This window comes from Brachypodium distachyon, chromosome 3 (genome assembly GCF_000005505.3).
Source record: "Brachypodium distachyon strain Bd21 chromosome 3, Brachypodium_distachyon_v3.0, whole genome shotgun sequence".
NCBI classification, from domain to species: Eukaryota; Viridiplantae; Streptophyta; class Magnoliopsida; order Poales; family Poaceae; genus Brachypodium; species Brachypodium distachyon.
The window spans coordinates 6935187-6950314 of NC_016133.3; the positions used below are offsets into that span (position 1 = coordinate 6935187).

The 15128-nt window shown below is 42.2% G+C and overlaps 2 protein-coding genes across 3 annotated transcripts; both read left to right on the forward strand.

Moving 5' to 3' along the window:
• The first annotated feature begins 325 nt into the window (after positions 1-325).
• LOC104583483 lies at positions 326-5878 on the forward strand. 2 transcript variants are annotated; one of them, XM_010235776.3, is made up of 2 exons: positions 326-692; positions 5506-5878. In XM_010235776.3, exons 1-2 carry the CDS (start codon positions 473-475, stop codon positions 5835-5837), a joined length of 552 nt encoding a protein of 183 aa, XP_010234078.1. In that variant the 5' UTR covers positions 326-472; the 3' UTR covers positions 5838-5878. The 2 variants fall into 2 exon arrangements, 1 of the variants encoding a protein (XP_010234078.1); XR_002964295.1 differs by lacking the exon at positions 326-692 and adding an exon at positions 699-2363 and having other exon boundaries at positions 5506-5875.
• A 7202-nt stretch (positions 5879-13080) lies between these two features.
• LOC104583978 (transcription factor bHLH162) lies at positions 13081-14658 on the forward strand. The gene is made up of 3 exons (XM_010238039.3): positions 13081-13397; positions 13510-13860; positions 14025-14658. The coding sequence occupies exons 1-3, from the start codon at positions 13221-13223 to the stop codon at positions 14100-14102; spliced, it is 606 nt and encodes a 201-aa protein (XP_010236341.1). The 5' UTR covers positions 13081-13220; the 3' UTR covers positions 14103-14658.
• Positions 14659-15128: the final 470 nt, after the last annotated feature.

Genomic DNA, 15128 nt, shown 5'->3' on the forward strand with positions numbered 1-15128 from the left:
GGCAAAATGGGACAGATAATGGGCAAAATTGTTGGGCTTGACAAAAAATTTGAGGATTGATAGGCCAAATATAAGAAAACTAAAAAATAAAATTATATATATAAGGGCTATGCCGAGCCAGCCCGGGGGCCTGAGATTGAGGCCCAGACGCAGCACAGGCAAAGCCTCGGGCCGGCCCAATTAAGTTTGTGCCGGGCCAAGCCCGCCGGACTTTCTATGTCCTCGACGGACGATGTGAGAAGCCATTATTCCGGCCCGCCCACTTTCCCCAACTCATTTTCAACCTACGAGCCGAGCCGAGCCGACGGTACGAGCCAAGTAGCCAACCGCCCTGTCCGAGTTCTGATCGAACTCCTAGGATAAAGTCATAAAGTCGAATCCTAGGGTTTCTCTCGCCCTCTTCCGATCTCTCTCGCCCTCTTCCGATCTCGCGCGATTCCTTTCCATTTCGCTGCCGCCTCCACCATCCACCATGGCCGCCGCCGTAGAGTCTCCCCTTCCCCGCGCGAACTCCACCTGGTATGCAATCGACGGCGCCCTGACTATCGTCGCGGCGGATGACCCCGTCGAAATCGCGGTGCGGCGCGACCGCGTCGCGAAGAGAGCCCGTGACGAGCAACCCGATGAGGTCGAGGCCCGTGGATGGTCGTCGGCCATCCCGGACTACATCACGTCTCTGCGCCGCCGCCGAGGTACTCCCCCTTCCTCTTTTTACCGTGGCACCACTCTCGTCCCCGTCCCTGTCCCCATCCCCAGCCCCAGTTCCCATGGCACCAGAGTCTCCGTCACTGTCCCCAACCCCAGCCCCAGTTCCAATGGCACCACAGTCTCCGTCACTGTCCACAACCCCAGCCCCAACGGGCAGAGCACGGTCGTCAGTGAAGCTGAAGGCAAGGACGTGGCTTGCTCTTATACAGAATATTTATATTTGGCCTTCCTATAATTGAAACCTACCTAATTAAGGTTTGTTATGGTTCTTTTCCAATGTGTCATGCTTAGATCCATTTCAATCTATTCTAAAAAACAAAAACACAAAAAAATGGAAATTTCTGGTAGGGTTCTAATAAGTATAATCCTGTTACAAGTGTTACCGAATTGGTCGTTAGTGAAGCTGAAGGCAAGGCCGTGCCTTGCTCTTATACAGAATATTTCTATTTGGCCTTCCTATAATTGAAACCTACCTAATTAAGGTTTGTTATGGTTCTTTTCCAATGTGTCATGCTTAGATCCATTTCAATTTATTCTAAAAAAAAACACAAAAAAATGGAAATTTCTGGTAGGGTTCTAATAAGTATAATCCTGTTACAAGTGTTACCGAATTGGTCGTTAGTGAAGCTGAAGGCAAGGCCGTGCCTTGCTCTTATACAGAATATTTCTATTTGGCCTTCCTATAATTGAAACCTACCTAATTAAGGTTTGTTATGGTTCTTTTCCGTTGCAATTTATTCTAAAATACAAAAACAAAAAAATTATGAAAATTTGTGGTAGGGTTCTAATAAGTACAATCCTGTTACAAGTGTTACCGAATCGATTCATTCTTTGATTCATTACTCCTTTTCATAAATCAAATTCACTTAAAACTTGTGAATTAGCTATCAATCATATCTTACTTTTTATTATTCTTATCTACAGGAAAATGTCTTATCATAGATGACAATAGTAACAGTAGGGATATTAGAACTCTGGAATTTCTTTAAAGATGACTTGCATGCTGCTTTCTAGTTCACCAGCGTGTTATAAATTGCTCAAATATATTTACCAGCAAAGCTCTTGGCGATTAAGTTGTTGTTACATGTGTAAAAAATGTTTCTTTTACATATGTGTCAATATCTCGAAAAGTTTTTCCTTGACTTCAGGCATTAACATACTAGGATATTAATTGGGGTTTGACCTCACTATTTTTCAAGGAAATTTTCTTGCCAAACTGCACTGCTCCATTTCCAATATATGCTTTTACTTAAAATTTAGGGTAACTAAGAAAAAAAGAAGGATATCTGTTTTCATTACTTTTCAGCAGCTGTACATATCTGTGCTTGTTTTAGGAGTTCTTATTGCACTGGTTATTTACAGGATTGTACCTTTCCATATATAGACAATAGCAACATTAGGGAGGATAGGAACTGTGTGATTTGCTTTGATAAGTCTTTCCTTCTGCTATCTTATTCACCACATCTTTGTAGAACTATGCATTACTTGCAAAATTATATTTAGTTTCAAAAGTTCTTGATGGCTCTTCGTTTGTTTTGCATATACAAAAAAAGGGATATTAGACATATGTGCCTATGTCTTCAAAGGACTTTTCTTGACTTGAACATTAGCAAGCTAGAAAAGATATCTGCGTTTGAACTTCACTCTTTCCAAAGGTCATTATCTTTACAAATTGTGTTGCCCCATCATATGCTTTTAGTTTGAGTTTAGGTTGGGTAAAAACTACAGAGTATGTAGCATCTTTATATCTTAGTTTTGTCATTGTTCTGTTTAGCAGTTCTCTATAAGGCAATACAAATGCTCAAAATTCATTCTGAGGTATTTGCTTCTACTTAGGATTCACCTGCATGTAAGATGATTGAACCTTATTTTATTGGGTAACATGTAATAGTCTATGCAATATGCTACATCTTGTCCCTTTAGTCAAGTTACTCACAATAAAAAATGCTTCTATAGCGTGAGATGCAGCAACCTCACATATTTTTGGAACTGCATGCTTTGGTTTAGTTTGTTAATGTTTCCTCTAATTTGCTGAGATCCCTAAGAAGGCTAGTGTCGCTCTACTCCAGTACTTCCAGTCTTGACATGGCTCACAAACCACCACTTAGTCTAGTACTCCCTCCGATCCTAAATTCTTGTCATGGTTTTAGTTCAAATTTAGGATCGGAGGGAGTAGCTAATTGTTTTGCTAGAAGAACTAGCTAACTGCATGCATATCCTATCCCACATGAAAAAAATAAAATCAGTTAGCATTAAGATTCTCTTGCTGTAATGTGACTCCTTAGGAACTTATTATATAATTGCAGTCGATTAAAAACTAGCACCGAGAATTATTTAAACATTCTGTAAAGCTTAATTAAACTAGTGCCCACTAATTTCTGTAAATCCTTACTTGTCCTGGAAAGCTAGCTTTCTAGGAGATAGCTAGCTAGCCATGCATTCATGAGGCACAGCCAAGTTAATTAATTAGATACTTGCAAAGAAAACGGATGTCAATTAGAGAGAGTTGTATATACCCAGTGTGCATTTTAATCTTCAGCTGTTGTCTTGTTTCCACACAAGCTTACTACTGTTCATACTGAAGTAAATTGATTGTACTCTGGCAGTGTTTTATGTAGGCAAACGGTACAAAAAAATATATTTCGTAGTAAATTAACTGTACTCTGTATCCTGGCAGTGTCTTTTTTGCCTCTCCTGTACCTTCATGGTTTAGATAGAAGTCAGAAGATTTTTTCTGAAGAAAATATGAGGTTTGTGTTAAGTAGAGGGGGAGTTATTTCGGCTCCTTATAAAAAGATTTAGACATGGCTGGAAAAGATTTCCCTTGGTCTATCATAATTTTTGCAGCACTTGGATGTTCATTTGCTTCGGGCTAGCAAGCTTTACTGGTCAGATCATCCGAAGTTGGTTGAGTGGAATATATTGGGGGGCTCTGTCATAAACATTCTGTGGTAGATAACAAAGATTGTTTCGTTGTGAACTGTTGACATGCTCATGATGGGTATGGTGCTATTTGGTATCACTTTGTGGTCTGTTTAATTTCAAGATCTGAAAATTGACAGAACTTGTTTTGTTTGCCTTCTAAGAGTAGTAATTGAAGCTGGTTGATGTTACCGAAAGGATTCTATAAGTGTGCATTTGAAGTGCTCTGTCTGAAACTTCTTTCAAGTACATTAAGCTATAATGAATTTTCGTGTTGTCTGCGCTGATCTAGTGTTGTTGATCCTTTCTTTGGAAGTACTGGAATCTCCTGATCGTGATGTGGGTTCGACTTCTTTCCAGGAGTACTAGCGTCTTCTGCTAGTTTGCATGCCAAGTGTTGCGATAGTCTTATAGCTTACTGATTTGTGTGTAATTTATGTTGTACATAATTGTTAGTTCAGCAATCTTCCTAGTGTTGGTAAGTGTAATTTTTATAATGATAGACAGATAGATAGATATGGATTACCTGATTTAGTCTATAAAGAGCTTTTGTAACCTGTGGGTGCTGTTGCCATAGTCCTTATTTTGTGTAGATCCTAATCCTTTTGTGCTTCCTATAATATAGTCTATGTAGATGGCTACTGTTTAAGATGGCTCCTCATTGTCTTTTCTGGTGCTTTCAAATTTACCACATCTTTGTAGACCTATGCATTACTTGCCCCATCATATGCCTTTTAGTTAAAAGTTTAGTTTGGCCAAAAACAGAGTATGTATCATCTTTATTTTTCAGATTTTCAGTACGTAGTTTTCTCATTGTTTGGTTTAACAGTTCTCTATGTAGGATTCACCTGCATGTAAGATGATTTAACCTTTTTCTTTATGACTAACATATAGTCTATGCAAGGTGACTCCGTTCCTTCATTCAAATTGCATACAATAAAAACTGTTTCTACAGCATGAGAATTTTTGGAACTGTATGATTAGGTTTAGTGTGTTAATGTTTCCTCTAATTTGCTGTGATCCCCAAGAAGGTTAGTGTTGTTCTACTCCAGTGCATTTTCTAGATGCCGTGGAAATACATAGTTTTCTCAGGTTTTCGTGTGTGTTAAATCTTTTAAAGATTGAAAATAGTGAGAGGAGCCAGCTTAGGAGGCCCAGCTTAGGTAGAACCATAGGAACATCTTCCCCACCCCAAATGGTACGGTTTATCGTTCAATACATTAGAATTTAGTTTATTAACATAGTACGTGGCTTCCATTCATGCTTTAGTTTTCAAATTATTGAGCACCACTGGTCTGAACATGTCTTACAATTTCTAGTAACAGCCACACTACATAGATTTGATCATGAAATTTCTAGTTGCAGCTTTGATATTTGCATATATATTTTCTTGGTGTTGAAAAATATTTATGGGTACATGCAAATACGGAGTAGTTATGAAATTCTAAACCTTTCAATTAAGAACACCAGTTCATGTTATGTGAATGTGAATTACTTAACAATGTTTTTTTGCGTGCATGAAAAAACACTTCAATCTTTTCTTGTTAAGTGAGATGAATTTGTATGAATCGCTAATGAGCTCTTGTTTGTGAATGAACCAGCATTCTAAAGATCACTTGCAAAAAAAAAACATTTCTAAAGATCAAGATGTAGGCAATAGGTCATAATATAAAATAAACAAATGAGATACTTCATGAGCCAATGTACTTCTCGAGAGCACCAGTAGAGCCAAAAGAAATAATGTAATATATTGCAGTGTTTTCCTTGGACTCCGTGAATATATTTCTCAGCAGTATAATAGTAGTATCACTGTTGAGTTGATCATTTAATTTCTGAGAATGAAAACTTGATGGTGATTAATTCTTTGGAGTGAAGGTTGCAAAAGGCCCTCACCTGAAATGGTGTCCACCTTGATTGAAGATTTCCTCGGAGGCAGGCTGACGAAATACTCTAGAAGTGGAAGGAGCAATGAAGCCCTTGGAGCCCAAACAGAAGTTCTTAAGCCCTGGATTATTAGTTTTGTTTTTATGCCTGTAATATTTCAGAAGTTAGAACTTGCCTGTGGCAATCTTGTTGTGTACGAAACTATGAATCTACTAATATTTGGTGGCATAATATATCTGAATTTTTTTACTCCCTCCGATCCGATTTGTTTGTCACAGGTTTATGCAAAACTTTGCCTAAGCCTAATTTTGCCTAAACTGTGACTGTTATATTGGATCAGAGGGAGTATTTGTTTTGGAGATGATTCTGTAGCAGAAGCCGGCGACCTAATTTGTTTTGGAGTATTAGGTGGAAGTAGCTAAACCAAAAAAATATTTGATCCTATTAGGCCACGCACTTGACACGCAAACTTGGCATACAGGACTGATAACATGCATAGTATTTCAGACATGTCCTATGTTCCTAGTTTCCAGGGCGTAATTTTTGAAAATCTTGGCCCAAGGCATAGCGCGATTGGTGCTGGTTTCTCTCCCTCTCCTTAATTTCTCACGTACTCCAGTACTTCATGATTAAGGACGTTAACTGTGATGATTTATCTGTTCGAATAAACCTCCATGATTAAGAACATTAACTGCCGGAATAACAGAAAAAGGAAACTAATTCCGGATTTATCTCTGCATGCACTGGTTCGTTTTGTTTTTTCCGGATCGCGCCGGCGTTTTGCTTCTTCCCTTCGAGAATTCCCGTGATGGTGACTATGAAATTTGCTCCCCGCGCAGCTTTCCTTCCTAAACCAAATATTTTGCCTCCAAAATTCTGGCGCTGATCTAGTTTGTTTCAAAACTCAAACGAAATTGCTACGCCAATCTTCTATCTTTTTATATCCACGGCAAATGGGAGACGAACAGAAGCAGCTCTCCTCATCTCCTCCTTGTTTCCATGGCTTCCGAGCAGGGAGAGGAGGCGAGCAGTTTATTCATGCAAAAACAGAACGAGTTCACACCTCCGGCTTGGAATAAATGTAGAGTGTGGTTACTCTCCATAAGTAAAATTATGCCTAGAAGGTGGAGGGTTATGGGACAAATAGATTTTGGAATTACACCAACTAGGACAGAGGTACTAGAATCTCAGGGGGCATGGCACGATAGGGGGCTCAAAGTGAACCACGTTGTCGAAACTTTGAGAATCATTGCTTCTAAGAGAACATAACTAAACTAGAATATCATAAAACATCAGGACATGGCACAACAACAAGCAGCAGTTGTTGCGTTTAACAAAAAAGATGTTTCATCCGAGAGCAAAATATCCTAATTTCGTGAACACACGTTAATCAACAACCAGAAATTATACGGTTACCCGACAACAATCAACAATATATAGAGCTTGAAACTTGGTAGAGGGACCGCTAGCCGAGGTTGGGACGTGGTTTTCATTTTTCGTCCCCAGCGCCGTTGGAGAGAGGTGGGCGTTGTCACAGATCTCAGCGTGAGAAGGCTAGCTTGTGGTGGCAGGAACATCGAGGCACACCCAGGGGTCGCTGATCTAGGTTGCGGCAAGGATGGTTCATCCAGGAGACCAGGAAGGACTTAGCCCATGACAGGCCCCCCTCCTTGGGTTGTTTTTCCTGTTTTTGGGCCCGTCCATGGTCGGGAAGAGATTTGAGGGAAGCGCGAAAATACCTAGGGTTATCTATAAATGTGGCGGTAGTCTGTCCATAATTACTACTACCTTCGTCCAGTACCTTCGTCCTCCTTTAGTGGATGCACACGTCTTTTAAAATTTTATTTTGACCATCAGTTATGTACTCGTATGTTATAAGTATAAAAGTTAGCCATTAAAAACTTTTATCGAATACGAGTACAATGATATAGTTTTTTAAGGAAAGCAACTATGTATAATTAGTCTAATTAGCAGTCAAAACTGAATTTCGGAAAACGTGCACGCTCACTAAAAGAGGATGAATGTAGTAGAAGTCCGGTGGTGTTTAGAAAGGACCTTGTGGAAAAGCTCAAGAAACTGGTCCAGACTAGCTTCTCCCGCAATTGATTCTACACAGGGGTTCAAAGGGGCTATAAATTCCAACTATTTAAGAGTTTTTTCTTCTTTTTGGGTTGTGCTTCTTAGGGCATGTTAACTTGTCTAGAAACAGAGGAAAAAGTGCTAGTGATAATTTGTAAGCTACCATGATTTTTGAGGTACTTATTGAAAATCTACTAATTAATACCTCTGATTCATAATAAGTGTCGGGATGTAGCAGAAAAGTTGTAATCCCCCACACTTATTATGGTTTTCAGGGAGTAATACTTTTTGTGAAGGAAAAACTTCATAGTACTTTGGTCCCGTAATTATGAGACACTCCATCTGAAAGAGAGAGAGAGATATATACCGGAGCAGTACGCAAGTCTAGGATGCTTTATCTCTCAAAAGAGCAAGAGAAAGACAGGACAAGATGCTTTTGCAAGTCTAGGATACCTTATCTCTCCCAAAGAGAAACGGATAAGACATGAGAAGATGCTCGGTGAGTGCTGTATGCCTGTATATGCTATAGCAGTTTATTATATTTTAGGGAAAATATGCCGATATCAGTCGTGCAGAGAATCAGACGACTCGTGCAGTTTTTACACCCTCAAGATTGACTCACTGTAGTTACTTACAATTTGTTGCATTGCATATTCTCTGAATTGACTTCTGAACTGAGCGCTTATTACTTTGGTGCATTTTGTTTATCAACGTTGTCGTACGGCAGGATCGATGTTAGTGTGATTTCATACAGAAGAAGAAAATCGACCGACCAAATTTGTACAAGGGGACCGAAAAACTTGCCAAAGTTCTTTGCGTATATAGCATCTAATTCGTGCGCTGTTCATACGTGCGTACAAATATGTGTGAAAATCTAGATAAACCAAAATTAGTCTGAAAAAAGAAGAACTAAATCAATACTCCCTCCGTCCCATAATTCGTGTCTCAAATTTGCCCAAAAATCGATGTATCTATTCTTAAAAAGCGTCTAGATGCATGTAATATTTCGACACGAATTATGGAACGGAGGGAGCAATGTATTGCAGTTTAAAGTATTCTTTTTCATCGTAACTTTCGTAGACTTGAGTGCTCCAGTCCAATGTGTAATCTGCGTTGGTAGAGAGCGACATGTAACCTTTGTTGTCTTGTTGCGAATGATTCTTTGACCGCCATTTGTTTTTTTGTGTGTGTTTGGTTCTTTGAGGTGAATGACCGCCATTTGAACTGGTTCCAAGATTCCTCGAACGGCTTCGTTCAGATTAGGAGGGGAAGACTGGACAGGAGGATGGTCGAGGAACTATTAAGCGGATCTCGGTGGGCTGTCGCGCACTAGCTTTCGCTCGAAGAGATGAGAAAAAATACCCCTCGATCGGCCCGTTGGCCGGCCTGGCTTTTGGTAGAGAAAAGGACCGGGCCAGGCCAGCTGCCAGCTCTGTTGATACTACTCCATAGCGTACGTCACGGCCATACGTCATCGCAGAATACGGAGCTCCACGTCATCCGTTGACCTGTCGAATCGACCTGCCGTGCAGAAGGAGGACACTTCCGTTCTGGTGCTCCAAGCAGCCGCTGCGTCGCAGTCGCCTCTTCTATCCTTGGCCGTCTGATGGCGATCCGAGAGCCCCTCAGCTGGGATGCCTAGTTTGCCGCACGTGCGAGCAAAGCGACGAGACCAGTGTCCACGTCTTCTTCCGCCGCGAATGAGAGTTCGTGGTGAGGTCAGGTGATTCGGCTGGCTCGGTCTTGCGGTCAGCATTCGTCATCTCAAAATTTGTCCTGTATGCGCGTCCAATCTGAAAGAACAGAATATGCATGCACCCCATCTGAAAGAACAGAATGTATGCATGCACCCGGGGATTATCTGGTGCGCACCCGGAAGGCGCACGTTGAGCTCGGTAAGTCTGCAAAAATCGTGAAAGAAAAACGACACATTTTTTCGGTAAAGGAAGATTATTTACCGACTTAACGCTGCATCGATGATACAATCACATAGGCCTCTCTCCGTAACAAATGCACACAGTCCATTGGTCCAAGCCAAGTTGCAAGGAGAATTCAAAATAAAACATTCAACGAGTAAAAAAAGAAGAAGAGGAAAACACTCTGCTGAATCCGCAAAATAGCTTGTTACCCATGGTGAGAAAAATAATAATGGATCATGGGCATAATATATTTATAGCTCAATTTGTGTTGACAATTGGTATATATTATTATTCGTTTTGTTTATAGAGTTGGGGAATGTATATGAAGCAGGGTTTTGGTTACCGCCCGGTAATCGCATCACAAAAAAATGAGGCCAATGTTCTCGATGAGGAGCGCGTCACAAAAATACCGCCCGCTAACCAAAACCGGTAACAGATAAAAGGAAAAAAACTATGTTACACTCCCCCCCCTCCCCCCTCACGTGCGACGGGAAAGATAAGTCAACACGTGTAAACTCAGAGTTATAGTGGCTCAAGAAGTCAATACATGGACGGAAGGGGTAACAGCAATTTTTAAGATAAATTGTGAAAGACAGGACTTGAAGTTGAGACATTTGGCTCTGATACCATGTCAAGCTTCACGCGCTAGCCAACGCAACAAAAAAAATCGATCTGATGGAAAGGGCTAAATAATTCACTTATACGCTTCAACATATACATAACATCTCACGGCTAGTATTCAATACTACCCTGCAATGCAAAGACAGAGACAAACGGTCGGAAAACAGAGAACGACATAATATTTTCAGCAATATGTTTCTTCATTAATTGCTCCCTGAGTATATAACGCATTGGAACCCTATGGATTGGTGCATCTTACGTACTCCCTCCGATCTTAAATTGTTGTCGAAATATTGCATGTATCTAAACGCTTTTTAAGAATAGATACATTCATATTTGAACAAATTTAAGTCAAGAATTTAGGATCAGAGAGAGTACTACATATTAATTTGTCTAATGTTTCCAAACTGCACTATTTATCCGATAGCTATGCATCTTACCTATAGAAATGCACTAGAGCGGTTTTATCACTATATGAGTGTTGAGGAAGACTTTCGGGCTCTAAATCAATTGATGCACACGGCAAACATTATTCATTGATAAAAATATATAGGGGCACACCTTGTGCACCAATCTCGGTGCCAGATCGAGCGGTTAGCATCGACTGAGAGTCGCACAAGAAATTAATAGAAATGTGCACGCTAGCTATCCAAATTAAGTTTCTGAAGCAAATTATGCACGCAGTGAAAGAGCTGTTATGAACACGACAAGCAAGAATGAAGAACGAAGAAGAAATCACAGCACAAGGACACACGGATTTAACGTGGAAAACCCTATCAAACAACGAGAGAGAAATCACAGCACATCGATTTCAGTTTGCTTTTCTACCATATCTTTCCACTTCTTGAACGCACCAAAAACATCAGATTTGTGTTTCAGAAAATAAGGCCAAACTTTTCTTGAGTAATCATCAATAATGGTAAGAATGTAATTAGCACCACCAATAGAAGTCTTACGGGAGGGTCCCCAAACATCAGCATGCACATAATCTAATATGCCTTTAGTGGTATGAACGGAAGAAATGAACTTAACCCTTTTGTGCTTACATAAACGCAGTGCTCAATAAACTCAAGCTTACTCAAGTTGCACCCATCGATCAGCTCTCTCTTGACCAACTCTGACATCCCATGTTCACTCATATGCCCAAGACGCATATGTCACAGATTCATTTTTGCACAATCATCAGAATCATTAGGTGTAATGGCAGCAGCAAAACCAGGCAAAGTGCTACCTCTAAGAACATATAATTTGGCAGAATTCATAACACCTATCATGTGAATAAGAGAACTTCTAGATACCTTCAAAAGTCTACACGACGGTCACAATCCATGGTACTAAGTGAGATCAAATTTCTTGCCATGCTTGGTATGTGCTTCACCTCTTTCAACGTGTGTGCCATGCCATCATGGGTCTTGATCTGAACGGACCCAATGCCAACAATATGACAAGGATTGTCATTGCCCACACGCATAAAATCTCCAGTCTGCACATACTCATAAGAATTGAACCAATCTTTGTTACAACAAATATGAAAGGAACATGCTGTATCAAGAATCCATTCATCATCACGGGAAGCACAAGCAGCAAGAACAACGAGGCATTCACCCTCAGAACTATCGGTAGAAACGACAGCGGCCTTACCATTACCATCGGACTTGTCTTTCGGTTTGTAGGTACCGTTCCTTTTCTCCTTGTTCTGCAGTTTATAACAATCCTCAATAACATGATTATTTTTCTTACAATACCTGCAGAACTTATCTTTTCCTCGGGACTTTGAACGAGCTTTTCTGTCCCGGCTCTTATCTCGGTTGCCGTAGTTGTTGTTCCTCTGCTTGGTCCTGCCACGAACCTGCAGAGCTTCTGTCTTTGACGACGACCCATCGGTCTGCAAAGTTTGCAAGTCAGAAACTATCTCTCAAAAAATAGTTATATGAGATATTACCGATCCACCTTTTTGCAGCTTATGGGTGAACAATTTTATCTTTACATGCATCTTACTGGTAAGATCATTAGACATGCAGATTGATTCCAGTTTCAGCCACAGGGCTGCTACGGATTTCTCCTCCAACACTTTCTGCAAAATATTATTGGACAGATGAAGTTGAATCAAAGACAAAGCCTTACGATCTTTGCGTTTCTCTTCGGCAGTCCACTCCTTTTCATCCTTCTTGCCGAAGGAATCAAGTGTTTCATCCAGATCTGAAGTTTGGGCGAGAATTGCCCGCATCTTCACTTGCCACAACGAGAATCGTGTGGTGTAGTCCGGCTGCGGCAGATCAAACTTCAAGGTAGACATGTCACAAACCCTAGGCGGAACCTGGGGCTCTGATACCACTTGTTATGAACGCGACAAGCAAGAACGAAGAACGAAGAATAAATCATAGCACAAGGACACACGGATTTAACGTGGAAAACCCTCTCAAACAACGAGAGGAAAAAACCACGGGCGCCAGCCAGCGAAATTTCATTATATGGGAGTGTTTACAACGTCTGGGAGATTTCACGAACTCAACTCGTGTGAACTCTACCCAAAACGGCGGCATACAAGGGATATATATAGCAGGAATATTAGGACAAGTCAGATTCGTAACGGACACACCGAAAGTTCCTGTTGAAGGCCGGAAGTTCCGCAGCAAGTTCTGCAATTTTCTGAAAAGTAATAGAGATCATCCGGAGGTTCGGCCGGAAGTTGGTCCGGAAGTTCCGGCATCTGGTATGGCCGGAACCACTGGATTTGGATTTGGATCACAAGCCAACAAGACCTAGCTAGCGACGACGTTCACGGTCCTTGGTCTAAAAGCAGCTAAAAGAAGTGCATAATATAATTCCCCTGGGTGCACTGCATCTCATACGAATCCCATTTGACCCGCACAGTATCTGAGAACGAAGCCTCTTTCGATCTCGCGAGCCATATAAATAGCAGGCCGGGGAGCGCACGAAGAACACACATAGCAAAGAGCAACCAATTAACTCGTGATCGAGTACGTACGTCACGACTCGCTAGCCTGCAGGTGCGAAACGAACTTACGTACTGATCAGGACGAGCGTTCACGACCGAGACCGACCGACCACTGCACGTCAGTACTCATGGAGATGCCACCGCCGCCGCCTCCTCCTCCCCGCCGTCCTGCGGCGACGGGGCCGGCCGGCGGCAAGCCTGACCGCAAGACGGTGGAGCGCGTCCGCCGCAACCAGATGAACGCGCTCTACTCCCGCCTCGACAATCTCGTCCGCGCCGGCGGCGGCGCCGCGCCTTCTCCCGCAGTTCGTGACACATGCACATAATACATTGCATCCATGCATATACTACGTATTTAACTCATGTTTTGTTACAATACGTAAGTGTGTGTATGATGATGTTTAATTGTTTGAGCAGCCGGCGGCGACGAGGCCTGACAGGCTCGGGGAGGCGGCGGCGTACATAACGCAGACGGCGGAGCGGGTGGAGAGGCTCAAGGAGAGGAAGCGCGAGCTGACGGCGGCCAGGGCTACCACCACCGAGGCCGGCTCCGGCTCCGGGTCGGGTTCCGGATCCTCCCAGCAGCTGGAAGTGCAGGTGCAGCACCTGGGCTCCGGCCTGCACGCCATCCTCGCCACCGGGGGTCCTCCGAGCGACGGCGCGTCCTTCCACCGCGCCGTGCGCGCCGTCGAGGAGGCCGGCGGCGACGTGCAGAACGCGCACTTCTCCGTCGTCGCCGCCAGGGCCGTCTACACCATCCATGCGCTGGTACCGAATTCTCATCCATCCCTCGTTAACCATCACACATTATTACATTAATTAACACGCGTATTTACATCATTTTCGTCTCAAACTTACATGGGATAATTAACTTGTGTTGATTCGACCGAACTACACTTGTCTAATTCCCAGCTGTGATCTCTGAATTGTAGGTGGGGGAGCAACCGGGCAGCATCGAGAGGGTGGTGCAAAGGCTCAAGGAAGCTGTGCGTGGACATGGTGGACGCTAAGCCCTAAATTAAGGGCCTGTCCACAACAACACGGCAGAGGCAGAAATCAAACTATTCCATGCATGTGGAAGTTCTGCCAAGATTGATTAATTATGTGAAAGTAGTTAAGTTGTGCCAAAATTAATCGTAGTAGTACTATCCTCGCTAGTTGGTCTGCATGCATGGCGCATGCAAATAATTCAACCTTAGAGTAATTTCGTTAACGCGTTGGCCATCTGTCAGTCAACGCGGCATGCAGCACAGAGAGCATGCCTACCTAGCTACCTGCTCTCTGGTAGTACTGCAAAAAGGACCGACGAACGAAACTGCATGGCTTTGACGCGGTAATTGTGGTTACCTGTATTGCGGATGAGTTGTGTGCATGCACCGATCCTAACATTTGCGCAACTTGTGGCCGCGCTCGCTCGTGTAACACGTACTACGTACGTGTTGACAATTGACGTGCGAGGACAAATTTGCACAAGTTATGCACAATATATGTTCTGTACTCAGTACTGTAAGTCGAAAAAGAATGTGTGTACTCTCTCCGGCAATACGTATTGTTCAATTTTTTGTAGCGGTGTCCAATGTACATATTCCAGGCTGCTCACGTACGGTTCATCGTGTCTTAGAGCCGTCTCTTAGTACATCTTAAATATTTTAGAAACCAATCTCATCTTTCACGTATATATACAAACTTTATTACTCCATTCATCCAACAAAAGATGTCTCAAGTTTGTCAAAATTTGAATGTATCTAGACATGACTTAGTGTATAGATGTATTCAAATTTAGTCAAAGTTGAGACATTCTTGGTTGGACAGAGGGAGTATATCATCATAGACTCCATTGTTACTAGAGTAAATTTTATAAAACCACACATTTTGTGTCGTTTTTCTCACAGGACTGCAGTTAACACTAACAATCTCAAACAACCCCCATTTTTCAGGCAAAGTTTCTCACAGAACCGTAATTACCCAGTTTAGACCTTCTTTTTTATTGAAATCATAGGAGAGGCTCCGATAGTATATACCCACTTTAGACCATT

What these genes read in the sequence shown, in the direction of transcription:
- LOC104583483 (XM_010235776.3), top strand. Translation starts at nt 473, where the DNA reads ATGGCCGCCGCCGTAGAGTCTCCCCTTCCCCGCGCGAACTCCACCTGG. An exon ending in GTCTCTGCGCCGCCGCCGAG is followed by an intron (nt 693 to 5,505) that starts GTACTCCCCCTT and finishes TTTGGAGTGAAG; the next exon opens with GTTGCAAAAGGCCCTCACCT.
- LOC104583978 (XM_010238039.3), top strand. Translation starts at nt 13,221, where the DNA reads ATGGAGATGCCACCGCCGCCGCCTCCTCCTCCCCGCCGTCCTGCGGCG. An exon ending in GCGCCGCGCCTTCTCCCGCA is followed by an intron (nt 13,398 to 13,509) that starts GTTCGTGACACA and finishes TTGTTTGAGCAG; the next exon opens with CCGGCGGCGACGAGGCCTGA. An exon ending in TCTACACCATCCATGCGCTG is followed by an intron (nt 13,861 to 14,024) that starts GTACCGAATTCT and finishes TCTGAATTGTAG; the next exon opens with GTGGGGGAGCAACCGGGCAG.